We start from the raw sequence: 27,866 nt of genomic DNA, 5'->3' as shown, positions 1-27,866 counted from the left end.
GAATTGTGTTTGCTCTGCTCCCAGCCACCATTGCTTCCTCCTGAGCGTCCTTCCTTCCCTGGCAGGGCTGCAGCTCCTGCAGGCAGTGCCGGGGGCCAGGTTTTGGCAAGCAATGACAGAAGTGAAGAGAGAGGTGTTCGGGCAGATGCCCCGGGCGGAAGGAGGAGGAGTGGTGGAAAAGTTCGTCTTAAAGTCAGACAGCGTGAAAGTGGAGATCCTGTCCTTAGGGTGCATAATCGCCGCTCTGGAGACAAAAGGCAGGGATGGGGAGTTTTCAGATGTTGTCCTAGGCTTTGACACTTTGGAAGGTGGGTCTAAATCTGTTTCTTTAAAAAAAAAAAAAATTAAAAAAAAAATCAGGCAATTTAACCAGTGTTTTCTGGTTTATTGCCACACTGCATGATCTGCTTCTAAGGGTCCCTTCCAAATCGTGGGCTGAGTAAATACAACTCCTGCTGCCTGTCCTGGGCTCAGTGGTGGATGGGGAACAGGGACACTAGTGGCTCCAGGTTGTAGTGTGCCCCTCTAACGGGGCGGCTCTGTGTCATTCTTTGACTGGCAGTGACAGAGGCCTTTTCTGCAAATCTGCAAAGAATACAAGATCCCATCAGGCTGTTCTAATCGAAGATGTGCATGACTAGTGAGCTGTGTGTCCTGTGAAACACCAGGACTGCAGTCACCTATTTAGTACTGGGGGGAAGCAGACACCTCTGAGTCCGTAAGCACACCTGGAGACCACCCATCCTGTCCCAATCCTTCCGTTTAACTGCGCTTTTTTTCCGGCCAGGTTACATGAGGGAGCACCCCTACTTCGGCGCCACTGTGGGGCGTGTGGCCAACAGGATTGCGAAGGGGAGGTTCACTGTGGACGGGAAGGAGTATCAGCTGTTCCTCAACAATGGGCCCAACAGCCTGCATGGAGGAGCCAGGGGATTTGACAAGGTGAAAATCAGGCTGGCGGGTCCCGCTGTCCTGTGGCACACAGCCTGTGGGGTTGTGGCAAGAGGATGTGATGACTTGACTCCTGACCCTGTAGCATTTTCTGGTGGTTATTGTGTTGAATCAGCTCCCAGAAAGTGCTGTGAGTGCAGGAACGGGGGGCAGTGAGACCCTGTGAGGTGCTGGGTCAGCTTGTCTTTGCCTGGGTGGCTTAGCAGGCTCACTTATGTCATCCTGGGATGCCATGCAGAGGGTTGCTGTGCTTCCTCTGCATTACTGCAGCCCTGAGGCCTCGTGAGCCCAGTTCTGACAGGGTTGTCCTGGAGCGAGGTGCTGCTCCCGCAGAGCCTGGGTTAGGACACAGCGGTGAGGACCCAGCCTCACCACCCCAGAGTGGGTGCTGTAGTTGTCCCAGTGCCCAAAGAAAGTTTCCTGGGGAACAGTGATCCATGCAGACTCATTTGCGCATGTGGTTTCAAGGCTGTTACCTGCCCATATCTCCTCCCAGAGTCAGAAGGTTTGCAGAAACTGAGTATCATCGCTGCTTGCTTTTGACAGCACTCCCAAGTACGGGGAGAGCAGGGGTTCAGTGTGGTTATTGCATTAACCCCTTCGGTGCTGCTTTCATCCCAGTGACGACATACCCTGGGCTCGTGCTCTGACTCACAGCAGTGGGTGACTAGATCATACCTGCAAAATGCCCCAGCATCGCTGTGTCCCCTCTCCAGCCCTTCCCTGTGACCTCCCGAGATAAAATAACCTTTCCCTGGCCCCAGGGCACTCAACCCTTCCTATGTTCTCCCAAGAGCTGCTGCTGAAGTCCAGATACCATCCGTGCGCTACAAGTGGTAAGAGCAGCAGAGCATCTCCTCTCTTGAAAGCCTTGCTGATAACCCTGCTGATTGCATAGCAGGCTCAGAAGTCTCTGCTTTCCTGAAGCCTTGGGCTTTGTCGTATCAAAATGCGTTTGTAACCAGCAAGTAGCTGATCTACCATTTCCCCAGAGGAACGCATGTGAATGTGCTGGTGCAGCTGCTTTCCTGGGTTAATGTTTTGTTTTGTGAAAGGACATCCAGGCTGATGGGGCAAAAGTCAGAGCGTCTGGAAAACAGCTCACTTCTGGGCAGCGCAGTGTGAACTGGCATCAGATCGGAATCAAACATTCCTCAGCAGCCTTAGAAGAAAGGGAGTACTGGGGTGACTTGGCTGTTGTACCTCCAAAGAGGACAATTTGGTTTAAAGTTTCTTTCTATGCCCTTACCCCCTGTGAGCTGGAGCTGAAAACATGCACTCCTTTGCACCTGGGGCTTCCAGGCTGTCTTCTGCAGACGGGGGACGTGGTCTCGTCTGCTGCCTCTTCCCCTTGCTTGCTGAAGGCATGCCAACTTGGTGGGGACAAGGCAGCGACACCCCCAGCCAGGGCTTTGTGTCCTCCAGCCCATGGGGCACGCTCGGGCACCTGCTCAAGACCCCCTCCAGCCAGGTAACAGTCATTGTGCAGAGACCTGTGGTCAGCCCTAACAAAAACAAGACATGCTGGCTCTTGGCTGTCACTATCTTGGCCATCTTGTTGGTTTTTCCTGATCTTGCAGACCTCAGTGCTGCAGTCAGTGCGTGGTCTGATGACAAGGAAGCTTGCAGCCATGCTTACATGGCGGCAATATCTGACCATGCTGCTGGAGGACTGGGGGACTTTAGAAAATAACCCTCAGCTTTAAAAAATAGTGATATCTGTATGCTTACTGGCCTTTAATAGCTTTTTCTTTGAAGAACTTAAATAGAAACTCATATATAAAACCACAGTGTCCCACAGCAGCGGGAGCTTCAGTCGAACTGCATTTGGTGCAGGAGGACCTGCTCTGCAGCCTGGTTATCACATTTGGCACCCTCAGTTCCTGCGTTTGGTGAAAATGTTGGCTTTTGACAAGTGCCCCGAGTTTGTGATCTCTGCGTAGGACATGAAAGGGGTCATCTCAAAAGCGTTATCTGGCCCCTGCACCTAGATCTGTCCTCTTTGATTAGACAGTAACTATTCCTTAGGTAGATGCAAAGCTCCAGAGACTGGCCGCCTCGCCTCTTGTCACACATACGTCCTGCAAGGGGCTGAGACATCTGCTTAGCATCAGGTCCACAGCCAGGGTCAAACAGGCTGTCTGGGCAGCTAAATTTACAGTTTGCTGGTTTGCTTCACTCACCAGCAGTTTTGGCTCCAAGCAGAGCCCTGGTCTCTGGCAGGGGCAAGAAACGGAGAGGTCCCTGTTCTCTGGATCAGCACTGACGTGTGGATGTATCTGGCAATACATGTGGTACTATTTAACTCAATCCCAGCCCCTAAGCAGGAGCTCCCAGTGTGTATTTATGTTGTCCTAGAAGCCAGCCCCGAGTTAGCTGAGGGAAGGGCGGCAGCTTGTTGAGGCGATGTTGCACACGAGGAGATCCATGGGAGGGGGAATAAGTCCAGCTGCAGGGCAAAAATCAAATGCATAGACCCTCTTAGACATGGAGTAACACAGACTGGGACAGACCCCATCAGAGCAAACTGCCTCGTTTGTTTTGCTGCTTGTTGGAAAACTTGTTCCCTGCTGCTGGCCCTGGCTGACCAAGAGCAGGCTGGTGCTTGTGTTTTCTCCCACTTCCCTTTTTCAACAAGGGGGTATTGTTTTTTAGTCCTTCATAGGGAGAAAAAGATTACTTGGGCTTTTTTTTTGTTTTCTTCTAGGAGCAAGAGCAGGAAAAATGATTGAAAAAAACTTTGTTTCAGTGCATCATTCCTTGAGTACCTTTTGTCCCTGGGTTCAGCCCAGCCTGGGGCAGGAGGGAAAGGCACCGTGTTTCCCATGACTGTCCCACCAACGGCATGCTCCTTGCAGGTTCTCTGGAGCCCCCAGGTCCTCCCAAATGGCGTCTGTTTCTTCCGGCTCAGCCCCGACGGTGAGGAAGGCTACCCTGGTGACCTGAAAGTCTGGGTGACCTACACGCTCAGCGGTGGGGAGCTGGCCATCAACTATCGAGCCCAGACCAGCAAGACGACACCCATCAACCTGACAAACCATGCGTACTTCAACCTCGCAGGGCAGGTAAGCATGGGGAGATGAACCCTGTGGAGGGACACTGTGCAGGGGAAGAAAGCCTGGGCACCCATAGAATGATCCATGGGCTTCCCATGGGATCACTGGGACCAACATGCTGGTCTGGGGGCACAGCAATGGGAGTTGTCTCTATGCATCATGGGCTGCATGCAGCCTACGAACTGGGAGAGGACTGAATCACATAGATCTCAACTGAAGACGCATTATCCCAGTGCGTCGTGAACAGAGACATCCCATCATGAATATTAGCTCTCCTTTTGTGTGTAACTGGAGAGTTTCAGTCTCTCCTGGTCCCTCAGGAAGATTACAGAGGAGGTGCAGAACTGGCATGCTCTAGTGATGGACTGTCATTTCTTAGCTGTCTTCTGTTGGTGCTTCTGAGACAACGTACTGAACCCTTGTGTGGATGGTGCAGCTGAGATCAGGGCCTGTGGTGCCAGCCAGAGTCAGTGCAGCACCAAAATACCCAGGTCAAAATGGGGAGGAGAAACATCTTAGAAAGGGGATGTGAGGTGGCCATGGTTGCACAATGCAGCAGTAGCAGAATGCAGAGGGCTCCCATACACCAGTCCAGGATCCTGCCAACTAGATGGGCACTGTATTGCAGCTGCATTTTAGTCTCACCCTGTTTATAACTGGGCTTGGAGGAAAAGGATCTGGGAAATAAAATGTTGCTGGGCAGAGCAATAGGATGGGACAGTGCAGTCACACTTGGAGGTGAGTCACACAAAGACCCTTAAAAGTGTTAGTGAGAGACATCCCAGCCCCTCTATGCAGGCTACTGCCCTAATAATGGCTGTGGAGTTGTTAGTTTACCCTCCGTTTGTCCTCCCAGCAGTACAGTAATATCAACACCTACAGCATGCAACTCAGGCATGTTTCGAGAGGAACGGGAAACCTTTGGGCATTAAATTGCTGCTCAGATTAGACAGTGACATGCAGGCTCAGCTTTGATCCTGCTCCCCTTCCAGCCCAGCAGGTTCCCTGCCAGCATCCCCGAGGCTGTGGGAGAGGAAGAGGAGCGCAACCCCCCCGCGCTGCAGGAGATGAGCCAGGAGGATGGGTTGCACTTCCCCACACTTGCTTCCTTCCCCTTTTGCCCGCCGCTGTGTGCTCAGCAACCAGCATGTTTTGGCTAGTTGATCTGCAGGGTGGTAGTGCTTGGTGAGGTACAAGTTCAGACTGATAATCTCAGCCCTGCAGGATTTACAGCTCCTAGGTCCCATGCAGGTTTTCGCCTGTGCTGGTACCAGGGTCAAAGTGGAATGATGGCCAGGAGGTCCCCCAGGCACTACCAGATCAGCTGTAGCACCACCATGAGCAGTCACTTCCCAGGTGTGCTTAGGGCTGCCCAAATGGTGGAAGGGCCGCAGCAGGAATCCCAGTATTTCCCATCCTCCTGCAGGGCTCACAGGATATCTACAACCATGAAATTTCTATTGAAGCAGATTCCTACCTGCCTGTGGACGAGACCAAGATCCCTACTGGTGGGTAGTGCAACACCTGCGGCACGTGGTGAAGACGGCTTTACAGATGAGTGTTTGTGGGTATCGGGGAGCAGCACTGCTTGGCAAGGGGAAACACACCAGGACCCAGGGGACCCCAGGCACAGCAGAACCCTCACCCATGGGCACAGTCCCACAGCACCTGAGCAGAGTGGGCAGAGCCAGGTGCTGGTAACAGGGTCCATCACCAGCCCCAGACCCAGAGAGGGGGTGGACCAGGGTCCACCTGGATCCAGGGGGTGTAGGCAGGAGCAGCAGGAAATGGGGCCAGAGGCAAGTGGGATGCGAGGCTGCAACGTGGGTCCAAGGGGCCCATCAGAAGACAAGCTACCTATGACATAGCACCAAAGCATGTCCCTCCAGACCTGTTTGGCCAGCATTTCCCTGCAGGCCAATCCATTGTTCCCAGGGCCAGTGGGGCCACCAGAGAGGGTCACTCAGCACTTTGAGGGCTGGGATTGGCCTGGGGTTTGCCTGCTTTGCTTCCTCCAGCAGTGTTCGGCTTTATCATACTTCTCTACTGGGATTTTCCACGTGATTTCAAGGTCTTACTTCCACAGATCTTATTTCTGTAAGATCAGCCCATGCTCAAAGTCCACAGAAAGCAGGAGAATTTGTTTCTTAAGCCTCAGTAAAATGTGGGAGATGCAAGCAGCATGCTCCAGGCACAGGGCTGCTGTCGATAAACATGATGGCACACCAGGACATGGTCAGACTCCCTGATCTGGGGGGCAGCTCCCAGGCCCAGTGCTGAGCTCTAGACCTGCTGGGATCTCTGGTGCTCGGGAGCCCAGCATCATCCTTCCCCGCAAGAGCTGAGCCATCAGTTCCCTCATCTGGATGGGAGACCTGGCGCTACTGGCTGGGAGGCTGAAGACGCAAAACCAACACTTTCCTTTCCTGTCTTTAATGTCCTGCATGGCTAAAAGAGGAAAGCCAGTTACGGAAAACAGCATGTTTTGCATGCTAAGCAGGTTAATTAAACAAAGGTGGTATTGCTGCTGTCTCCAGCCTCAGTGTGGAGAAGTGAGCTGGCAGCCTCTTGCACCCGGTCTTGATTCAGGGGGTAAAAAGGAGAAAAGAGGGCTTTCTAGTTTTCTCCCCCCCTCCCCCCCCTCTCTGTTCCTCCCCATAAATGATTGAGCTGCTAAATTAAATAATCTGAACAAGCTGGGACAGGGAACACATTCCTCGTACCCGCAGGAAAGGCAGCACCAAACACGTGCACTCGGCAATGGTCCCACTGCTAACAAGGGGGCACCTTGCTTTGGGTGGCTTGACTCCAACCCTCCCACCCACTTTTCATTTAGCGTAAGTGACTGTGCTGAGTTGCAGTTAAGTGTTGATCTAATTGCAAAATGAATCTGATACCAAGTTTTATTGTTTTTAAGAATGAAAAGCATTATTTAAGAAAAAAAAGCTGCATTTGGCTTAATTTTTGAAAAATGTAAAATAGATTAAAATAATCAAAAAAGCGGACTTCTAGATTTGCTCCTAAATGATGGCTTTTCATCCAGCCTGACTGGCTTAGAGGAATGGAGGCCATCGGAGTGCAGATGCTGAGCCATGGCAGGCGAGGATGCCATGCCATGCAGGAGGTCTTTGGGGGACAGAGTAGTGACAGGAGCACCAAGCAGCTGGTCTGGGGCATGAATGCCGGGAAGGCTGTGCTCTTGAGTGCGGCTAGCATCAACGGAAGAGAAACTGGGTGTGGGGCGGGTTGTGTGCCCGAGGGCTGCATGAGCCTGCGGGGATGTTTCTGGTAAGTGTAGGCTCTGCTGGAAATGGCAGGGCTTGTTTCCCTGGTGCTGTTGCGGGGCTGCTTTGCTGAGTGCACCTTCTGACTTCAGGAGGGAGAGGAAGAGAGGCTTTAAAAAGCAAAAAAAAAGAAAGCAAGAAAGCTTTTTAGCTCAGGTGTTTGCTAAAACCAGAGTTACGTCTGTGTTCATGAACCAAAACCACTGTGTGTGCATGCATCGGCTTGCACCTGGAGGAGTGGGTCTCCCAGTCCAGGTGGCTTTTACTCAGCTTGGTGTGTCAAGCCTGGGCTCAAGCTGGGAAAGAGCTTAAGGCCGTACCAAACCTACTGCCCTGCTTCTCCCCACTGCTTTCACCATGGAGCTGTTTCACTTTTTAATGGCGGCAGGCTTGCTGCCCCTGCTTTTTGCAGTTCCCTCTTGGTGTTTTGGGTAAATGTAGCCTTTGAAGCTGACAAAACTGTGTATAGTCTTAGCCCTGGGGTGAAGATGAGATTTGTGCAACTATTAAAGACAGAGCCCTTGTATGCAATCGCTGCTGTATTTTACCTAAGTGTGTAAATCGAAATGTTTCTTTTTTTTTCAAGGTGTTTTTCCGCCCCACAGCTGAATTCAGTAAATGCGCTCCTTTTAGATAGGATCAGAAGCCACAGAAATGTGCTGTTTGTCAGGTGGAGACTGATATTTCTCAAGGTTTGCAGAGCAGAACCAGTGCAGAGCTGCAGCCGAGCTGGGCGTGTGACTGCAGCAAGCAGAGCACAGCACATGGTGCAAGCAGCGGAGCTGGGGTGCCTGCCTGCCACCATTCCCAACATTGGCAGCTGCCTGCTGACCCTTGGAAACCTCTCCCTTTAGAGAGGGGTAGAAAAATGTGACTTTAGGGGAAAAAAACCCCTCGCCTGCCCTTCCTTTCTCACCTCCCCCATGCAAAACCCCTTGCCTTTGGGTTGGGATGGCTGTGTTTTGCGCTGTGTTTTGCACTGTGTTTAGTATATCTTAGGGTTGTTCTCGCTGCAAGAGCTTTATCACAGGATGCTGCATCCCCACATCAGGCCTTAAAAAAAGACTTGAGAGAAAATGCTGGTTTTATGGTCTTAAACCTTTTCTTCCTGAAACAATGCCCTAAGGCAGGAGGGTGACTGGTCCCAGTATACAGCCCATATTCACCATCCTGGCAGGTGGGCCACCTTCATGGTCATCTCACAGATGTTTGTTCAGAGATCTGGGAGGATTCATTTATTCAGAGAGTGATAGTATATGTATATAAATCTTATGCGTATATAAATATTAATAGCTAATAAGTTTTGTGTTTATATTAATTAGCTTGTATAGTTACATATACAAGCCCCCCCCTCTTGTTTTCTGGCTCTTTGGCTTTGCTTTGTCTCAGCTAAGCACAGCAGTGTCCCTGGGGGCTGCTGGCTCTGCTGGGGGTCAAGGTGGTGATGTCTCAGCCCAAGTCACAGTGGCCACAAGGCAAGCTTGCTCAAAGCAGGGCACCACAATGAGACAAGGATCACAAATGGCTTAAAACCCTCAGCTCACCAAAGCAAGGGATCTCAACCCTGCACAGGGGCCAGTGCCACGGGTGCTTGCTGGCATGTGAGTGAGCGGCTGACACTGCTGTTCTCCTTGCCCAGGGGAGGTGGCCGCCGTGCAGGGCACCAGCTTCGATCTCCGGCAGCCCGTGGAGCTGGGGAAGCACTTGCAGAAGTTTCACCTGGATGGTTTCGACCACAACTTCTGCCTGCAGCAGGCGCAGGCTCGACGCCTCGTGGCCAGGTAGGCTGGGACCCCGGCAGGGGTCCCCACCCCTGGAGTCATGGGGTGCCCATTTGGCCAGCCCCTTGACATCCTCCACCGGCATCTCCCCAGGGCTCGCCACCCACCCAGTGGCAGGGCCATGGAAGTTCACACCACCCAGCCTGGCATCCAGTTTTACACTGGGAACAACCTGGATGGCTCCTTGAGGGGCAAAGGCGCTGTTGCATACCCTAAGCACTCGGCTTTCTGCCTGGAAACCCAGAACTGGCCTGATGCTGTCAACAAGGTGAGCCATCCCCCACACCCCTGGGAGCTGCTTGGGTCCTGTGGCAGGGGACCATACCACCACCACCCATGTCTCTGGGGCGTTAAATATATGAACAGAGTCCATTTGGCGAGGGGATGCTTTGTGGACACCAGAACTGAGGCAGGCACAGGTCACAGCATCCTGTGGCATTAGGCAGGGGTCAACCAGCGCAGCAGGGACTGGCCCCACGCAGCCCAGCTTCCCAAGGGCATGGGGTCTAGAGCAGAAGACCCCACCGGGGTCTTGCCACGTCCTCCCCACGAGGCCTGAATTCAACTGGGGGAGGACTCAGCCAGCCAGCAAGTAACAGGCTGCTGGAAATGCCCAGGGAGGAGCCATGGGACACCGCCCCAGGAAGGCCGAGGGGATGCAGCCGTGCCCTCAAGACCCTTTCTAGTCCCACGGTGTGCACTCACAATCAGTGACGTGCTGCTGCCTCTCCCCAGCCCCACTTCCCCAGCGCCCTACTCCGGCCAGGAGAGGAATACAACCACACCACATGGCTTGTGTTCAACGCCGCTTAAGGAAAGGGGATGCTGACTCCTACCACCGAGAGGGGTAAGTGCCTCTAGCAGGTTAGCCAGAAATCCCGCCAGGTGCTGAACAGCGCTTTCAAACTACCTTGGGTGATGCATCCCATTTGGGAATTTTTTTCCTCCTCTGTGGTTTTCACCCATGGTTTCTGCTGGCTTTAACTCCTGTCACCACCTCTGCCGCTATCTGGTCTGTGCAAAGCTCTCACCCTCTGTCCAGCCTCACCCTGGGCATTAGGTTTTGTTTCGCAGTAAAAATGCACTGAAAACACTTTGTTTAGGGAGATGGCATGTCGCAGCTCAAACTACAGCAGGAGAATACCTGGTAATATTCATGTGGAGCATGTGGGAAGGCTGATAAAGTTGTGGTTGTTCATTACAACATCAGCTATTTCCAGCAAAGTGCTCTGGGCTGGGCTGGCTGCTGTTCTCTCCCTGGCACTGACCTGCCCCACAGCTCATCAAAGGGTGCCCTGCCCTTCCCGTGCCGGGCAACAGGGCGGCTGGAGCCACCAAGATAGCAGCATTGCGATGGCACGAGTATGCAGTGGTCACGCAGAATAGCTTTGCGGAGAACGGTGTGCTGGGATTATCCCAGCTGGCCGCCCTGGCTCCTCTGGCTTAACTCCTAATTTGAAGCCAGCAGCGACAGCTGCACAAGAGCATCTTCCGTGCTATGCCTTGACTGCTGAAGTGAAGTGGTTGCATCCATCTATAGTCCTGAATATACAACTGCAGGAGGAAAACCATCATCTTAATGGTGTGTTTCCACATGAAATACATATCATCCCCAAAACCCTGTAACAGGGGCCTGTCTGATGAAAACCTCCGCGTTTCTGAGGTTTCATAAAAAATTGGCAAAAGCCAGGGGGATGGCAGTGCCATCATACTAGGGAGCTGGTACCCCTCTCCCCTGTGACACAGGGGTAGCCAGCCCTTGGGCCAGGCACCCCATGCAAGGCACCGCAGCCTGCCTCCCATCTTCTCCTGCCATGCTGCTGCCGAAGGGGCCGCACAAGCCCTGGCTCCCACCGGCAGATTGTGGCCAGGGCCTGCAGCACTCCAGCATGTTTGCTCAGCTGCAGAGCTGCGGGAATGATCTTGCCCCCGGTGGAAGTGCCTGGCCATTGGGCACGCAAATGTGGCAGACTGTCACGGTCAGTTCTGCCACCCTGACCCCCAAAACAAGCACCCCGCTACTCTCCTGCGATGCCCTGAGTGCATGGATGCACATAGTGGTCACAGGTTACGTGGCTGCAGTTCATACTGTGTAAGGGCTGGTATCATTTGGAGAATAAAGCCCAGCTGATCCAAGCTCAGGAAATGCTAGGTTGCAAACCAGGGGCGGAAGCACCATCACCCCTATGAGAGTGGGGTTTGCCCACCGCAGTAGGGACCTCGGGTACACATCCCCTTGCCCCCCACCCCCAGCCAGGCTGCGCAGGGTGCGCACAGTCTATGGCAGTGCACTCCCCCCCTCCCCGCGTAAGCAATGACCCCCAGTGGGGGTTGAGATGGCTGAGTCCAGCTTAGGCTGGACTTCAGGGACGGATAGCAACACAGTAGCCAAGGGCTACCTGGAGCAGTGACCCAAACGTCTTGCTGATATGCAATTATGACTGTAAGTCAATCATCTTACTCTATAAATAGTGGACAGCCCAGGGCCCGTTGAACTCTCCTGCACGGCAGCAGACTGCATGGCAGGACCTCCCCGTCAGTAGGGCTGCCTCTCAAGGTTACTCCTCGAGGTTGAGAGATTCCTTGCCGCAACAGATCCTCGGTAAGTGACTAATAGCATGCTAAACTTTGAGATCTTAACTAAGTGATATAAAGGATTAATTGCGCATATATAATCCTTTAGACATAAACCTTTGACCAAGTCTGGGACTAGGATTGGATCCAGCCGCACCTAGACTCCTCTCTGAGAAGGAGTTTAGAAAGCAAGGGGGTTCTTTCTGAACCTCAACTCAATGGGAGGGTCTCCCTGACAGTTTTGTCTGACCCTGTTCTCTATGCAGTAAATAACTAAGTGTACCTCACCATCAAATCTTGTTAAACCACTGTCGCATTTACCATTGAACTTTAACTCACTGTTTTATAGCAGTGAAGTGTATTGTTGCTTCTCTCTTACGAGTGAAGTGCGGTCTCACTCCATGCGTGACAACACCCTGCCCAGAGGTGCAGGGCCCAGGGTCACAGCAGCAGCAGTCACACAAACACACCCTGGTCCCGGCATCTTTTCCAAGAGCTCACAAACACTATGTGGAATTTTCTGTGAAACCCTACCAAACTCGGGTGGGAGCTGGAGCTGCGCAGCCTGCTCCAAGGATGACAACTGGAGCTGAGGGAGGCAGCACAGCCACCCTCAATTTTGGTCACCACAGCTGCACAGAAGCACGGGCACCAGATTTGCCACTGCTCCCTCTCTGCACCTCAGAAGGCTGGCTGTCCTTCGTAGTGGCCACAGCTGCAGGCAGGGCTGCCCCCACCGGCACAGCCCTGCCTCCTTGCTCAGGTTCTCACTGAGAAGAGCTTGGGTTTAGAGGAACCCCAGTCCCCTACAGAAACCCAGGCTCCTCCGCTCCATCTTCCACAGTGTCTCTGGGTACTGAAAAACAGGTACCAGTACAGCTGTCGTGTTAGTCTGCAGGTTTATTGTGGAGTAGGTTTGCCTTAAAAGTACAGAAGAGAAAAAAAGCTGATCAAATTCCAGAGCAGCAGTGTACGTGTGCCTCTCTCCAGATGCACTATAAACCAGGCAGGCAATGCACAACCAATAAATATTCCAAACACAAGTCACAGGCTTTGGGCATTTCTGCTAAATCACTGCAGGGCAACATTTGTGACACTCCCCGCTCTCCCACTGCGGCAACGGTGGAATTTCATGGATATTGCCAAAATACTGATCATTGCACCCGGCAGATGAAACACTAATCCCCATCGCTGAGCACCACGGGAGCATCCAGGCAGACACCAAGCACCACAGCAGTTAGGACTAGGCATAAAGGCCAGACAAGGCTGCAGCACAACAGTATGTTCAGAATGTGGACTGCTCACTCATACACAGAAAAAGCTCCATGAAGTCATTGTTAGCAAGAAACCTGTTTTTTAAAATCATGGGTTACCCAAGGTGTGACTGAAGTTACTGTAGTGTTTTTTTTTCATTTAAGATGCTCTGCTGTGGTTTACACATTGGAAGCAAACTGCCATGACAGATTTTGTAAGCCCAAATAGGCCTCACTTTCCATTTCAGTGCTTGTTTACTGCTGAAACTGGCCTTTATTTCTGCTAGATATCCCATCACAGTAAAAAAATACTTGCTTTTTTCCCCTCCGCCTACCCGTTTGTTTGTTCACAGTCTAACATTGTTTCCAGTCTTTTGCTGTGATCTGCATCAAAGTGCCTTATCATGCAATTCTTGACTACAGAATGAGGACAAACACAGAGTTTGACATACCTATACACAAATAATTGATCCTGCAGGTGTGTATTTGCTGTAAGAAAGTAGCTTAATTCAACAAAATCATCTCCAGGATCTGGGCTGCTTTAAAACCGGTTTCTGTGCAGCAGGTTAGAATTCCTGAGGTCAGCTGTGAGAATCTTTCACTTTAAGGAGGAAAGTTTGAGTGAGCTGCATTAAGACTAACAACAGCTTTCTTGCCTCTCAAGCACGTTTTCCTAAGGTCCTTCAGAAACTAGGTCAGAAGACCTTACGTCTTCCCTCAAAAAAGGAAAACATGCCCTGGGGACTTCTAAGAAGTTTTCTTTGTGTTAATAGCCTAAAGAACTAAAAAATGCAACAAGTGAAAGCAGCGTCAAGTTATTAATGATTTCTATTACGTTTAGAGGTTTCTGCAGATGCTCTCGTTTAAAAGATGTCAGTGTTTTGAATAAAAGCTCATCCTTAAATTCTGGGGCATCTGGTATCACAACTAGTCAAGCACCAGAGAGTAAGCTTTGCAGAATAATTAGATCAGGGAGAAAAATGAACGCCCGCTAAATATCATAAAGGAATAAAAAGGGCATATACAAATTTTTAGCCATCTGCAGACAGAGACGGATTTTAAATTCTATTTCAAAGCAGAAAATGATCCTTTCAGCGAAGACCATTCAACAATAAATGTGAAAAGTGGCTAGTTTGAGAAGACACTGATACTAGTCATTCCCATTTTAGACATTTTTCATCCACGTTACATGGCACACAGCTACAATTACCCAAATGTTAACAGAAGCAGCAGGGTTACTACAGAGAAGTTTTAGTTAAAAATACACATTTTATTTCAATGTGCCAATAAAAAAGTCCCACATTTTCATATCACAGGAAGTTAATTCATACAATAAAAAGAGACCTGTGCTAGTCTATTGGTGTGACTCACTCAGAAGACCCAGATCATGCCAAATTTTAGTTGATATACTCTTCTATCTACATTCTTACATTTACAAAGACACCACAAAATCCCTTATAATAATGTAAGCAAAATAATCTTCTTCCTAAAAGATTAACTTCATAACTTTAATCCATTCTTTCAGGACTTGCACTTCTTTGAGGGCTTCCTGATGGTGAACGACTGAAAGGAAAAGAGTCCACAGTTAACATTTCAGTAGTCATTTGGGATTCACAAATACAGGAAAAAGCAACAGGAAGATACCTAGACTACTCTGGCACCCTTTAAGCACCGTTTTTTAATAAAATAACCAATCACTATTGACAAAGTTAATGGGTTGATGATTTAATGTTAGAGATAATACTTTTTTTTTTTTTTACTTTCACATTTTTGCATTTCTCTACTGTTATTTTTACAATACCATTTAAATGTGATCATTGTAAAGTCATCTGAAAGGGTACTACTAATAGCGACCTTCATGAAGGCAGGATACTTCTTCACTGTTCTGATACAGCAGCTTTATGGTGATCACTCAGCATTTATGAGCATTTATTCAAGTCCCTTGTGATTGTGAGTTTAGACTACATACAGCCACGTTTTTAAATGAAGCAAACCCAAGTGTAGAAGTTCCATAAACATGTAAAAAAAAACCCCCAAACAAAAACCACAACTTGCAGGGCAGAAAGATCACCAAGGCAAGGGACACATCGTGGCAGGTCTACAGGTATTCTTACTAGGATATATCCCCTCTCCACAAATCCTAAAGTTGTAAAAATGAACTATTAAAGAATTCAAACTAGGGAAAAAATGCTGCTGATTCTGTCGCTACACATATATGCATACACAAACACAGATAATTATTTACCAACTTATTGGGGAAAAAAATAATCTGAGTAACAGCAGTAAAAATAACAGGCTCAATCTTCCATTCCTGACTGCTATGCCAGGCTACTCCACTCTATCTTCCCCAATCTCACTGTAGCTTTTAATGAGACTCAAAGCCGATTCCCACATTTATTCTGTGCTTTAAGCTCACCAGTAGAACGTTTCTGTGCAATACAACTGTTCGTGAACTGAAATGAACGTAGGAGCAGACAAAGGCAAGATGTAACACTGCTACGTAACCAGTAACCCGAGGAATTATTACCACATATATATTACCATATATAAAACCACAATCACAACATCATTTCTGTCAAAGACATCTCGGCAAAATACCTTTCCAGTATTTTCCTACAAGCAGCAGTCAAACTCCTCAGCAGAGATCACTGCAGATACTAAAATACCAGCTCTACGGAGTCTATGTTATTAGTAGGGAGATCAACATACCTTCTCTTTGGAGATGGTGATCGGGACTTTGACCGACTGTCAAAACAGAAGATCATCAATGCAGCTTACAGGTCAAATGGAACTTTTATATTAAAAAAAATAAGCATCTTAAACAGCAATTTAATTATTATGGGAATCTAGCCAGAAGCTCTTTAATACGGCCAAGTTTTCAAATCAACTTTTACTGTGACAGGGATTCTCAATTCATTTAGTGTGGAGATTAATTTTAAGCAACTGTCTTCAGTAGAGAAAACAGAAAAACAAGGGGTAGTACTGAGGTGAGGCTTTGAGAAAAGAAACTTCACCACAGATTCCTGCTGTTTTATTGACAGCGTTAATAAAGCTGAAGCCCTTTATCTGACAGATAGAAAAATTTAACAGAACTGAGCACAAAGACACAAAAAAATCAGTACTAGGTTGGAAACTACGAAGAGTTAATGAAAACAAAGAGATGGGTAGGGAACATATTCGAAATAGCTGCAGAGGGAATTTTACAATCTCTGTCATATCGCAGACAGATTAGCTGGGCACCCATGTTTGGGGGATTTTTTTCTAAAGGACCAGGCTCTGCTAATCAATGCAAACCTAATACTGCATTCTAGATACTACTGCAGGCTTTATCTCTGTATGCTTACCTCTTAGCCGGCGAGCCAGATTTTGATCTGCCGTGAGACCTAGACCTACAAGAAAAAACACAGCTCAGCAGGGAAGCTGGTAGCGTGCATCTTCCCACATTTGAGACAGCAAGATTCACACTGAATGAATAAGAACTGTCATGTTGAATAGACAGAATCCTGCAAGTTTCCAGGGCTTTTCCTGCTAAGTTTCAGAAGAAAGCTTTTTAAATGGATGCTGCACATGTTGCTCTGTACTTTAGTCCCGGGCTGATGACTGGTGTTTGCTTATGCAGGTGGCAGAAATACATGAACAACCCAAATCCTGACCAGTATTTTCACAAAGCTAATAAGAAGCCATGCTCTAAACTTGGAAGTTTTATTAGGCTTGAGTGACATCTACCACTATAGTTGAAACTGGCTGAAGGCAGCATGCTCCTACAAATATCTTCTCCTCAGTCCACTTCATCTCATCTATGCACTTGCTCAAAATATTTTTTTAAATCTGTCTGAACTTAACTCTTGTGAAAAGACTGTCAAAAATGTCAGTCTTTGAGATAAGACTGCTGCACCGTAAGAACACTAATACTGCCTACAAGAATAACTGGAATTTTTAGGTTCCCAAAGGAAGTGTTCTACTTTCCACATCGAAGGCTTTCCACAACAACTTCCAGATGTACACTTTGACACTGTCAAACCAGCAAACATCATGTAATACTTATTCAGTCTGTCTTCCTTATGAATCAAGAGCCTGTCACTGGGTGCTATGCATTCCTTCGATTCTTCTGTAAAGAAATCATCTTTCAATTGCCTCATGTGGAAGTTTAACAGTGACTTCATTAGAGTTAAGCACCAATATTTTGTTCTCTGTACTTGTACGTCTGCCATTTCGTCTGCTTCAAGTCACTTAATCTCTACTTACATGAAAGGTGTCACACAATAGTCTAGAAATTTCACTATAAGCATCCTTTACGCTGCAGAAAACCATTCTGGTACTATAAAAAGAAAACAATGGTGGTAAAATCAAGATGTTTTTCTCTTTTGAGAGCCTGTTGACTGTAGCTGGTTTTTGCTCATCACTGACAGTGAACAGTGATGAGCCATGATTAAGTCACATTGGAACAACTGGTATTAAGATTCAACATATTTTAGCAACAGGTAGAGAAAGTGTACCCGATCAGTGAAAGGCATTGATCTACTGCCTCAGGGAATTTCCCTTCTCTTTTGTGCGAGTTTCTGCTCTTAACTAAGCCATCTTCTGGTCTTCATCTCTCCATTCCCTAAAAACTCGTGTCATTGCTTGCTGTTCCACTCTCAGAAAATGCTGCCACCACCGAAATTTCACCACTGAATCTCCCATCTTCAGCTGTAGGCTTGTCTTGGTTTCAGCTGGGATAGTTAGTTTTCTTCCTAGTAGCTGGTACAGTGCTGTGTTTTGGATTTAGGGTGAGAACAATGTTGATAACACACCGATGTTTTAGTAGTTGCTAAGCAGTGCTTACACCAGTCAAGGACTTTTCAGCTTCCCATGCTCTACCGACTGAGAAGGCTGGAGGTGCACAAGAAGCTGGGAGGGGGCACAGCCAGGACAGCGGACCCAAACGGGCCAAAGGGACATTCCATACCATGTGACGTCATGCTCAGTACATAAACTGGGGAAAGCTGGCCGGGGGGGCCGCTGCTCAGGGACTGGCTGGGCATCGGTCGGCGGGTGGTGAGCAATTGCATTGTGCATCACTTGCTTTGTCTATACTTTTATTATTATTGTTATTATTATATTTTATTTCAATTATTAAACTGTTCTTATCTCAACCCACAAATTTTCTCGCTTTTACTCTTCCGATTCTCTCCCCCATCCCACCGGGGGGGGGGGGGGGGGGGAAGAGTGAGCGAGCGGCTGTGTGGTGCTCAGTTGCCAGCTGAGGTTAAACCATGACAAGGCTTTTCCACTTACTCCCTTCAGCTAAGACTTCCCTTAATTTTTTTGCGTTTCTTCATGGTTGACTATTATGTTATTTATTTCAAAGAGCAGCCATCAAACCAAACAGCAGGCCCAGCAACGGGCTGGGGCAAGAGAAGTACCATCTCCTTCAGAGCAGAACTTCAGTTTACTCTTGTTCTCCTATGACAGCTCGCCGAGGACATCCAATCAACCTATGTCAGCCACACTGCCTGGACAAGGTTACACAAAGCACAAGCTGCATTCCCTTACTATGTAAGGATTAAACTACAGCTTAAGAGAACGAATGACATCCTGTGTTCCTTTAAAAGGTGATCGTCACTCTTACGGCACATTTCTTGGTACAAGACAATTCTGACAGATGTTTATCTCAAATTTAATTCAGCTCCTGCAGACTGACACTTTGTTATTCAACAGAGCTGGAAACAGCTGTTAACACTCATGGAACTAGCAAGCCCTTCACGACTTGCCTGGCTATATGCATTAATGCTTTAACATACTACCAGGAGGGCATCCTGATTTCTCTGACAAATAATGGGAAGAATCCAATCTTGTGTGTGCTACACAAAGAAAAAAACTTTTCAGATTAATTCTAAATTTGTTTGCTATGTTAGGTGTTAATGCAACCTGATCAAAACAGTACTTGTGATGGCTATCAGGACCTGGATATCAGTGGTATGTAAAACAATAAAAAGAGAAAGAACAATCTTCTGCACTGCTTTTTAAAACTACAGACTCCTAAGTTAGTGGAGAGAAAACACAGCTTTTTCTGAAAATGCTAACAGCTGTTAGAAAGCCTAAACAGACTTTTAAGCAACTTTTACTAAGTATCCACAGTCACAGAAGAGACCTTACCTGCTTCGAGGCCATGTAACAGATCTGGATCTAGATCTGGATCTTGATCTAGACCTGAAATAAAAAATTAAGACAAATTAAAACAAAATCAAAGAAGTCAACTCAACCAGAAGTGATGACAATTACAGCACTACTTAGGTTAATGTCGACATGTTGAACATAAAACCTACATGATCACTAGATGTTTTAGATATCAAAATTCATCATGGGATATGCAGCTGTGTAAGGTCTCAAAACTAATCATATTACCATGCCTGTAAATTCAACTACGATTATCAGAAACTTTTTAAAGCATACTGAAGTCTGATTTCTAGAGGTCAACACCTTTCGAAGTCTGCTATCCAATACCTTTTTGAATCTCTTAAATAAAATGAAAAACCGCAACAAAAACAAAGCACACATATTAAAAAATACTACTAATTACCTTGATCTCTTCAAGGAACCCGATCGGGACCGACGGGGCGACACAGACCTAGACCTACGAGGAGAAACGGACCGGGACCTACGATAGGAAGCTGACCTGGACCTGCAAAGAAGTCAATTGAAGAGTTGTACAAGTGTAGCTTTTTCTAAGCAAAAGCAGCAAATAGGAACAAAAGACAAACTTAATCACACCTCCTACCACGACTCCGACTGCGTGACCGAGAATACCTTCTTCCTCGGGACCTTGAACGGGATCTAGACCGGGACCTGGTTTTAGGTTAGAGAAAACAGGTATCAGGAAACAGCTGCAGCAATCAGTGCACGTGAGGCCCTGCTGAAGTCAAAACTGATTTCAGACAACTAAAGAACTAGCATCTGTCAGTTGGAAAAATCTCTGGGCCTACTTGTCTTGAGCATTTTACTACCTAGAAAAATGTTAAAAGCTGAATTACATTGCAGAATTACATTAGAATAGAAAACACTGTAATGCGTATTTAAAATAAACCTTGCAAGTTTGCAGGTCGACCCTCTTTGGCCCAAGGTCTAGCAGATCTAGACGATCTAGAAGTATCTATAGCCGATCGCTGCATCTAGGTGTTCTCTTCAATCTAACGACGATCAAACTGACAGCCCAATGAGCCAGGGTGAGGCTTGATTGACGCAAGAAGATTTTTCTAGGTGGGAATGTGGTCAATCTGGTGTTCCTCTTTCTAAACCGGAGGGGGGCCCCAATTGAAAGCCAAATTTACTGTTACGGCGATCACCGTCTCAAATTTTCTGCCCTTAAAGAATAAGGTGAAGCTACGTGTAGATGGCTCGAGGGGATCTGGCCTCTTATGCTGATCACCTCAAGGTCTAGGAGGATCTTAAGTGTCGGATTTGCAAGGCGCCTCAGCATGAAATCTTAAGGCTCGTGACATTCTGAATCAAGGCGACTGACTCAAACGAAGAAACCTGAAAGGTTTTGACCAGGTTGATTATTAAGATATTAACATTTGATAGAAATAGCAACAAATTGTAATATACACCTATACATTTATTCTAGCATTAAGGTTTAAAGAAAACTGGCGTAACATTCTGTTCTTTGCTAACAAGAGCTACACAAAAGTGAACTGGTGAAGCAACCCAGCCACTCTGGCCCCACACATACCTGCTCCTCCTTCGGCGACTATAGCGGTGACAATCATAAGCATAGTGGCCTTTCTCACCACACTCATAGCATCTGTCATTAGGGTCAAAGGGGCGCCGTGCAGGAGGCCTGTCGTAACGGGAGCGACGAGGCATCCCCGTTGACACTTCCACTCTAACCCTGGAGCCACATATCACCCTGCAACAAGTCCATGATGGCTCTAAGTTAATCGTTACTGTTTATGGCAGAACTACAAAAAGGAGAAGAACCAGAGAAAAACGCCGATTCTCTCTCTGGTCTTAAAACCGGCTGTAACTCCTGCAAACATGTGAAATGCGCACGTACTTCCCATCAAGTCCACGGACAGCATCTTCAGCATCCCTCGGGTCTTCAAACTCCACGAAGGCAAACCCCGGCGGGTTCCTCGCGATCCATACGGTTCTCAGGGGCCCGTAGTAGCTGAAGGCTCTCTCTAGCTCGCCTTTGCCCGCGCCCGTGCCCAGGTTCCCCACGTACACCTTGGTCTCTGCTGGGAGCGAAGCCGGTGTCAGCGCCGGAGCAACAGCGGGCTCACGCGGCGCGCGGAAGCGGCGCCCCCACCCCCCAGGGCGCCACCATCTTGTTTGCGCGGCCCGCTCCCGCCTTCGCCACGAGCAGCAGCACGCGTGGGCGCATCCCCTCCCCCACGGCCGCTGACGCAAAATGGCGGCGGCGACAACGGCAGCAACGGCCGCCTCGCCTTCCTTCCCCCTCGCCGACCGACGGCCGCTCCGCTCCTCGCGGTAATCACCCCTTCCGCAAACCTCCCTCACCCTCCCCTCCACGCAGCCGCCCGCCACTCGAGACGCCCCGGGAACTCACCGCCTCCATAGCGGCCGTAACGCGACATCCTAACGGCTCCGCCAACCGCCTCTCCGCGCGCACGCGCCGCTGCCCGCGCCTGCCCCGCTCTCCCTCCTCCCCCAGGCGGCGCGGGGCTGCGGCGTGAGGCGGCGCGCATGCGCGCGGGGCAGTGGCGCGCGCCGGGGGGGGCAGGGCGGGCAGCGGGGCGCCGGTTGCCACGGCGACGGCGGGGTGCGGCTGATGGCGCCTGAGGGTGACGGAGGGAGAGGAGCGCCAGGGCCGGCGCGGGAGGGGGCTCTGGGTGGGCTCCTGCGCCCATCGCAGGCTCGGGGGTCGCCCGGTAACCGCTGCGCCACCGGGGGGAAGCTGCCGGCAGCGGCGGGGCGCCGTGGTGAGCGAACGGGACCGCGGCGGGAAGCTGCCTCCGGATCGGAGGCGAGCAGCGCCTGAGAAGCACCGTTCCACCGGGCCTGCCGCCGCTGCGCCTTAGGCTTGTGCCGATCCTCCCGAAAGGGCGCTGTAGGCTTGGGAAAGCGGTGCAGCAATACCAGCAGAGCTGTTCTCGCCAGAAAAGCGGCCTCTGTCTCCCGAATTGCATATTTACGACTTGATCTGCACCAGGAGCTTCCACTAGTACAGTTACTTGAGTTGGGAGAGTTGCACCGCTTCGTGACTGTGATTAAGGTTAAATTTACGGTGGGAGAGCTGTAGTAACTGCCCATGATAGTGACCTGTATCTGTAAGATATGGCTTAGATGACAGGATAAAAAAATACTTAAGGGCTTCATGGTTCAGAACAATTAAATAACTACACTGGCAACAATGGAGGAAAAAAAAATCAGTAGGGACTGAGACTAGCAAGAATTAAAAACTGAAGGTGTTTGGAGTATTTTGCTCAAAAGGGACTTAGAACAAACCGCCCTCCAGTCTGTGATCCAGAAGGGGACCAGTTAGGAAGCTATTTAGACTGTTAACAACTAAAATGTGTTACATGTATATAAAACCAAACCACGTTCCTTCTTTCCACCACTTTTCTTTCAAACAGAAGCTAAGATTTCCTATTGCGTTGCTTGCTCTTACAGTGAGAACAATTAGATTTGCTAATCCCTGCTTTCTTATAAACAAACTATAACTGAAAGAAAACAGTAGCTGAATACAGTGGCATAAACCATTCATAAATAATGCCCATCGCACTGTGGAAGTTGAACTGAAACTTCACAAAAAAAAAAAAAAGGAAATTACCTTCTTAAGCCTGCAAAATAAGACTATCTCATTTTATACGCTTCATATTTTTTCTGTTACATTCACAAAATCATCGCATGCTTGCTTTCACTTAAATTACTGAAATGATGGCAGCTTGTTTGCTTCATCCATAGGAAACTTTTCATTAGCAGTGTTAAAATAGAGCAGCTTTTGGGGCAGGGAGGGGGGGATCAAGTTTCTCAGCTTCATAGCTGCACAGGAAAGCTTGTAAAGACAACTCAAAACCAGGGAGAAGAAAAAAAATTACGGAGCAGATACACACAGCATGTATCTATACCTATTTATGCACACAGATTGCTTGAAGAGGCTTGAGCGATGATTTTGCGTACTCAAGTTAGTAATCTCACAGCACTAGCAGGAGCATCGGCAAACCCAACTTAAGTGAGGCAGAAGGCAGAACACCAGGTGAATTTCAGTGCTACACGCCCCGCCTCCTTGTTTTGCAATCTGGCTTCATATATATAAACATACATAATTTATATGCACACCCATATTTATAAAACACTCCAGATCTGAGCTTTTCCCTGCCTCAGAAGCCTCAAATTTCGTGCTTAAAAAAACCCTAAACTGTCGCGGGGGAAGGTGTTCAGTTGCAGCAGGAAGCGGCAGTCCCGCCAAGGAGCACGGGGGGCCGGGCCGGGGCCAGCTCCCAGGCGCCCTCGGCAGGGTCGGGAACCGAGCGGTCGGCGGCCACCGAGTCGGTGAGCGGGGGATGCGGGTGCAGGGCCGGGGGGACCCGGGGTGCTCCCCTCTCCTGCCCCCGTGGAGCCTAGCTGCTGCAGCCGGGGGAGCCGGGCGGCTCTCCCTGCCGGGTCCAGCTCGCTGCCTGCGCTGCCCGTCCCGCCGCCTGCTGCTTCAGCTGGGAGCAGGCAGGCATTGAGGGGGCCGGCAGCGCCAGGGAGCCTGGAGGGAACAAAGGAGGGCGCTTCCTCCAGCCCTTTGTCCTCCCTGCACTGCGCTGCCCCCGTCTCTCTCTAGCCCCTTTCGCGGATGGAGACAAATGCTTGCGTAGCCCCAAGCTGAGACGGGGGTGGCTTTGCTCTCATTACCAGTAGTGCAGCTGGTACGGGGAGAAGAGCGGAACAGGACTTGGTGCTCGCCCTACCGTAGGGGATGAGGATAGAGCCGGGATCCGGGTGGACGACGCTTATCCACCGGCAGTGGAAGGGCTTGGACACAAGGGATGTGCCAGTACACAGAGCAAAGGCGGTAAAACTTCTGCCCTCAGGGGGCAGGCATCCCGAAGGTTTTGTAAGAGGGCAGAGCGATAAATGGAATGTTTAATGCAGTGGGAAAGTGTTAAGTTAGCAGAACAGTGATTTTTGAGGCTTCGCTGTGTGCCTTTAAAAACGAGTAGGTGGGAAATTACAGAACTGTAGCAATATGCAAACCACTTGTGTGAGTGTTAAGCAAATTGTGCTTAAGACAAATGGAAGATCTTTACCTGGAGGCAAACAGTTCTGATGTGAAGGGCAAAGCAAAAGGATTCATTGCTTCTGCTAATTGTTCTGGCTATTTTCTAGGTTCTGGGTGTAGGAAATATGAATGACTGGCAGAGGAAAAGCCCTCTAGACTGGGAAACATATGTGAACAAAATGGTGAAAGTTGCTGCAATTGAGAAACATGAATATGAAGGATGGGTCTTAACAGTTGATCCAGTTTCTGCCAGGTAAGTACCAAAGCTTTTGTTTCTGTAAAGCTAAGAGAAAACAAGTTTTTCAGGAAGAGAAAAGATCCCAAGACTGAAGCAAACTTATTTGGAGCAAAACCTGCATGTTGGGGCTGTGTCCTGTTTTTTTAATTAGCAAGGCCTAAGAGAAGGCAATATGGTAGTTGGTGAGGCCAGTTCACCTAAATCCATTTTAATTTCATTCAAACGACTGATAAGTTTGGGGAATGGATAATATCTGGATTCATGCTGACTTTATTGTGGACCTGAGGTTAGTACTTTAAATGGTATCCACGTGTTTAGGACTACTTTTGATAGTATACCAGGCCCTGCTTCACAAAGAGAGCAGGAATGCAGGAATGTTTTTAATGCTTTAGGTGTTGAAATCCTTATCCTCTGTCCAGAGTTCTCACATTGATGCTCTGCTTTCCCCTCCAGCTGGACACCCATGAGGGTGTAGTGGCTACTTTGGAGAGGAAGCAGGGAAAATCAGCAAGGGCATTGGACAGAAGGTAGTACCACAGGTCTCTAGTATCTCAAGTGAGTAACTTGAAAACAGGTTTGAAAGGCAGAACGCACCAGGGAATAGGCAGAAATTTGGCTCCTTGCTGCCAGAGCTTTTTTAATACCTTTTTGGTTGTGAGCTTGTCCCACATGAGCACAAGATGGAGGCTAGAAACGAAAACATCCAGCTTCTGATGTGTTTCAGAAGAATTGGTTGTTGTTTCAACTCTAGAGTATTGGAGCTACTCCAGTCTTTCTTGGAGTTGCTTATCATTTTGGTAGGAAAGGCGTGTGCAGCTGTGAGTGATTCTGGAGATGGCCCAGGCTAAAATCAAGGCATATTTCATTGCACATTTCCCAAAAAGTCATTACTTCCACTAATGGTGGCAACAGTAGATTAGCAAAGTGCTGGCATCAAATTCTGGAATTTTTCTTCCCCCAAGAGGAAGAAAATGGTTTTTGACCCTCTTCGTTGATATATGGGGAAGAGATCCTAGAAATGTAACAAGCTGCCTTCCTACCTGTATTTTAGGACTTCTGGGATGTAAGTGCCTTTGGGAAAAGACCAGGCTGCCACAACATGAGCCTGAACCTGCTGTGGTGTGTTCCCATTGTAATACTCAAGCTATAGTTTTCAGTTAAGAAACTAGCAACACTCATTTAAAAGAAAATATTCTTTTAGCAATGATCAAAAATTAAATATTAATAATTTGTCATCAGAAGGTTCTGATGCTCTTAGCTGCCACCATTGCCCTTAGCATTCAAAGTGCTGTCTGTATGAAGGTATTGTTTCTGAATGTTGGAAGACTTAAGGTTCTTCAGCAAGGTTGGGAATGCTGCACAAAAATATTTAGATTCCCAGCCCTGATTTTATGTACACTTTGCTTTTTTAAAGTAACGTTCTGCTTGATAGTATCTAGAGTAGTTTCAAAATCAAGGCTAGAAGTTATCCGCAAAGCCCCACATTTTCAGTATTTTAAGGGTATAGCAGCATGCTTTTCAAGAAAAATGCTGGGTACTCGATATTGCCTAAATACCTGGGTTATGCTGATGCTAATGAGCACTCATCTCCAGGAATCTTGGCCTGTGTTTCTCAGTCTTCAGTTAAGTGCAGTGACTCATAGATCCTTCTTTCCTTGGCAGTATTGTCCTTGCAACATTCCTGGAGAATGAAAAAGTGTCCATATCAGTTGTCTTGGGCCATGCTGTCCAGGAGGTCGAAATACTGAAAGAAGGGGATGATGAAATGAAGCAACGGCTTTCTTGCATATTTGCGCCTGAAGAAAGCAAAGCCTACAGCCCAGAGGAACTTGAAAAGAGGAAGAACAACTTGAAGACTTGGCTAGAAACAAACCACATCCCCGTAACAGAGCAAGGTGAATCAGGAAGAACACTATGCGTGGCAGGGGTGTTAACTATTGACCCACCATACGGCCCAGAAGAGTGCAGCAGCTCCAATGAGATTATTCTGTCTCGGGTTCAAGGCTTGATACAGGGCTATCTTGAAAAACAAGAGTGATGCCTGCTGTTTAAAGCAGTTGTCTTTAGGAATGGCTCTACCCGCCCTATTTTAGGAACTGTCCTGGGTATCAATATTCACTATTTACAAAAATGCTGGGTTTAGGTACTTTTGTCTGATTTTTGTATGTTAAGAAAGGGATAAAACAAGCAGTATAAACTAAAAGCATGAAGCATTTTCCATGCGCTATTTTTTATTAAAAGCAAGCCATTGGATAATGATGATGCATTACACTGATATATCAGTTTACTGTATCAGTATTAAGCTGATATACCAGTTTAATAAGTATTTTTTGTAACAGTATTGTGAAAGATGATATATGATAAATTTTTTTATCAGTTTTCCTCTGCCCTTAAAATTAATTTTAATTGATTATCTAGTGGTGTAGGCATGTTTATTTGAACTGCTTACCAGATTTTTTTTTTTTTCAGAAAGAGAATTGTGACACTTGGACTTTCCAAACGAGATGAAAAAATTGTTCAGAAAGCTTCCCCCCCAACTGTTCTCCTGTTTTAGAACATGAATTATAATGTAGGTCCAAGTTTGTAAAATTATTAAGGAAAGTTAGCAGGCAAATAGGTTTAAAAACATTTCCTATCTATATCTTTTATTTTAGAGCAGCAGTGATTGGAAGACCTTTGCTCCTTGGAAAGATAATTTCTTGCAATTCAGTAAGTTTGTGTTTCTTAATGCTTTGTGTCTATCTTATGGCAACACACAATGCAAGAATCGTTGTGATTATTCCTAGATTATTAATCCAGTCAGGAGACTTTAGAGCCCTCATTTATCTCTTAGTGTATTGATTTGTTCTGTCTTCTTATGAGATAGCACCAAAACAAGTTAGTGTGCTCAAATGCATTTGAAAAGTCTGTCTAACCCTTATTAAAAGGCCCTCCTGATTCCTGCTGTGGTTTATTTACTTTGGATCAATCCAGTTCATGCTGATTTTTCTTAAAAATCCTGTACTGCACACATGCTCATGTGTGTGTCTCCCTGAAAAGGTTGGTAGATGCCAACGCACAAATGTTTCAGCTGCTTGTCTGGATTGGGGGATCGACCAGTGCCTGAACTCCAGGGTACCCAAGGGTAGTTGGGATGTATTCAGTGTGAGAGCTAGCATCAGGTCAAACTCCGCTCAAGAGATTTAAGAACAGCTTGAGAATGCCTCATTACAGGGAAGGTACTGCCTCCTACCTCCTCACCAGGGAATAAGGAACCTGGTAGGCTCCTTCACCTCTAGTCTCAGTAGGGCCAGAGGCTGAGTTACTGGTCTTACGTGAGGCGTGATGACCGGAACAAGTGGTTCCCATCGCCTCTGCTCCCTCTTTGCACCGCTGTGCCTTCCTCACAGACAGGCTGTGGGCGGGAGCTGTCACGTGGGGTTGTCTGTGCCTCACTGACTACATGAGCCCCAGGGGAAGCATATGGCTATGGCCACAACGGACGTGGGGCCTGCACAGCAGGCGTGACCAGCTCCCC

At 48.1% G+C, this 27,866-nt stretch overlaps 3 protein-coding genes across 10 annotated transcripts; 2 read left to right on the top strand and 1 right to left on the bottom strand.

Moving 5' to 3' along the window:
- The first annotated feature begins 17 nt into the window (after positions 1–17).
- GALM (galactose mutarotase) lies at positions 18–14,607 on the top strand. 3 transcript variants are annotated; one of them, XM_076334891.1, is made up of 8 exons: positions 18–308; positions 788–942; positions 3,810–4,016; positions 5,434–5,515; positions 8,931–9,072; positions 9,166–9,340; positions 9,808–9,919; positions 14,425–14,607. In XM_076334891.1, exons 1-7 carry the CDS (start codon positions 113–115, stop codon positions 9,883–9,885), a joined length of 1,035 nt encoding a protein of 344 aa, XP_076191006.1. In that variant the 5' UTR covers positions 18–112; the 3' UTR covers positions 9,886–9,919; positions 14,425–14,607. The 3 variants fall into 3 exon arrangements, with proteins under 3 accessions (XP_076191006.1, XP_076191007.1, XP_076191008.1); XM_076334892.1 differs by lacking the exon at positions 9,808–9,919; XM_076334893.1 differs by lacking the exons at positions 9,808–9,919; positions 14,425–14,607 and having other exon boundaries at positions 5,474–5,515; positions 9,166–9,334.
- On the bottom strand, positions 12,529–21,541 carry SRSF7 (serine and arginine rich splicing factor 7). Of its 2 annotated transcripts, none has more exons than XM_076334894.1 (9): positions 21,451–21,541; positions 20,935–21,118; positions 20,611–20,787; positions 19,653–19,727; positions 19,462–19,563; positions 19,038–19,091; positions 16,244–16,288; positions 15,609–15,644; positions 12,529–14,462 (listed from the first exon to the last, which is right to left on the bottom strand). In XM_076334894.1, the coding sequence occupies exons 1-9, from the start codon at positions 21,476–21,478 to the stop codon at positions 14,408–14,410; spliced, it is 756 nt and encodes a 251-aa protein (XP_076191009.1). In that variant the 5' UTR covers positions 21,479–21,541; the 3' UTR covers positions 12,529–14,407. The 2 variants fall into 2 exon arrangements, with proteins under 2 accessions (XP_076191009.1, XP_076191011.1); XM_076334896.1 differs by having other exon boundaries at positions 20,935–21,115.
- GEMIN6 (gem nuclear organelle associated protein 6) lies at positions 21,245–27,288 on the top strand. 5 transcript variants are annotated; one of them, XM_076334901.1, is made up of 4 exons: positions 23,616–23,904; positions 24,219–24,364; positions 26,012–26,244; positions 26,819–27,288. In XM_076334901.1, the coding sequence occupies exons 1-4, from the start codon at positions 23,809–23,811 to the stop codon at positions 26,830–26,832; spliced, it is 489 nt and encodes a 162-aa protein (XP_076191016.1). In that variant the 5' UTR covers positions 23,616–23,808; the 3' UTR covers positions 26,833–27,288. The 5 variants fall into 5 exon arrangements, with proteins under 5 accessions (XP_076191017.1, XP_076191015.1, XP_076191018.1 ...); XM_076334902.1 differs by lacking the exon at positions 23,616–23,904 and adding an exon at positions 21,245–21,371 and having other exon boundaries at positions 26,012–27,288; XM_076334900.1 differs by lacking the exon at positions 23,616–23,904 and adding an exon at positions 21,776–21,823 and having other exon boundaries at positions 26,012–27,288.
- Positions 27,289–27,866: the final 578 nt, after the last annotated feature.

Source organism: Aptenodytes patagonicus, chromosome 3 (genome assembly GCF_965638725.1).
Source record: "Aptenodytes patagonicus chromosome 3, bAptPat1.pri.cur, whole genome shotgun sequence".
Lineage (NCBI taxonomy): Eukaryota > Metazoa > Chordata > Aves > Sphenisciformes > Spheniscidae > Aptenodytes > Aptenodytes patagonicus.
Note: the sequence above shows the minus strand (reverse complement) of the source record. Positions and strands in the feature narration are given on the sequence as shown.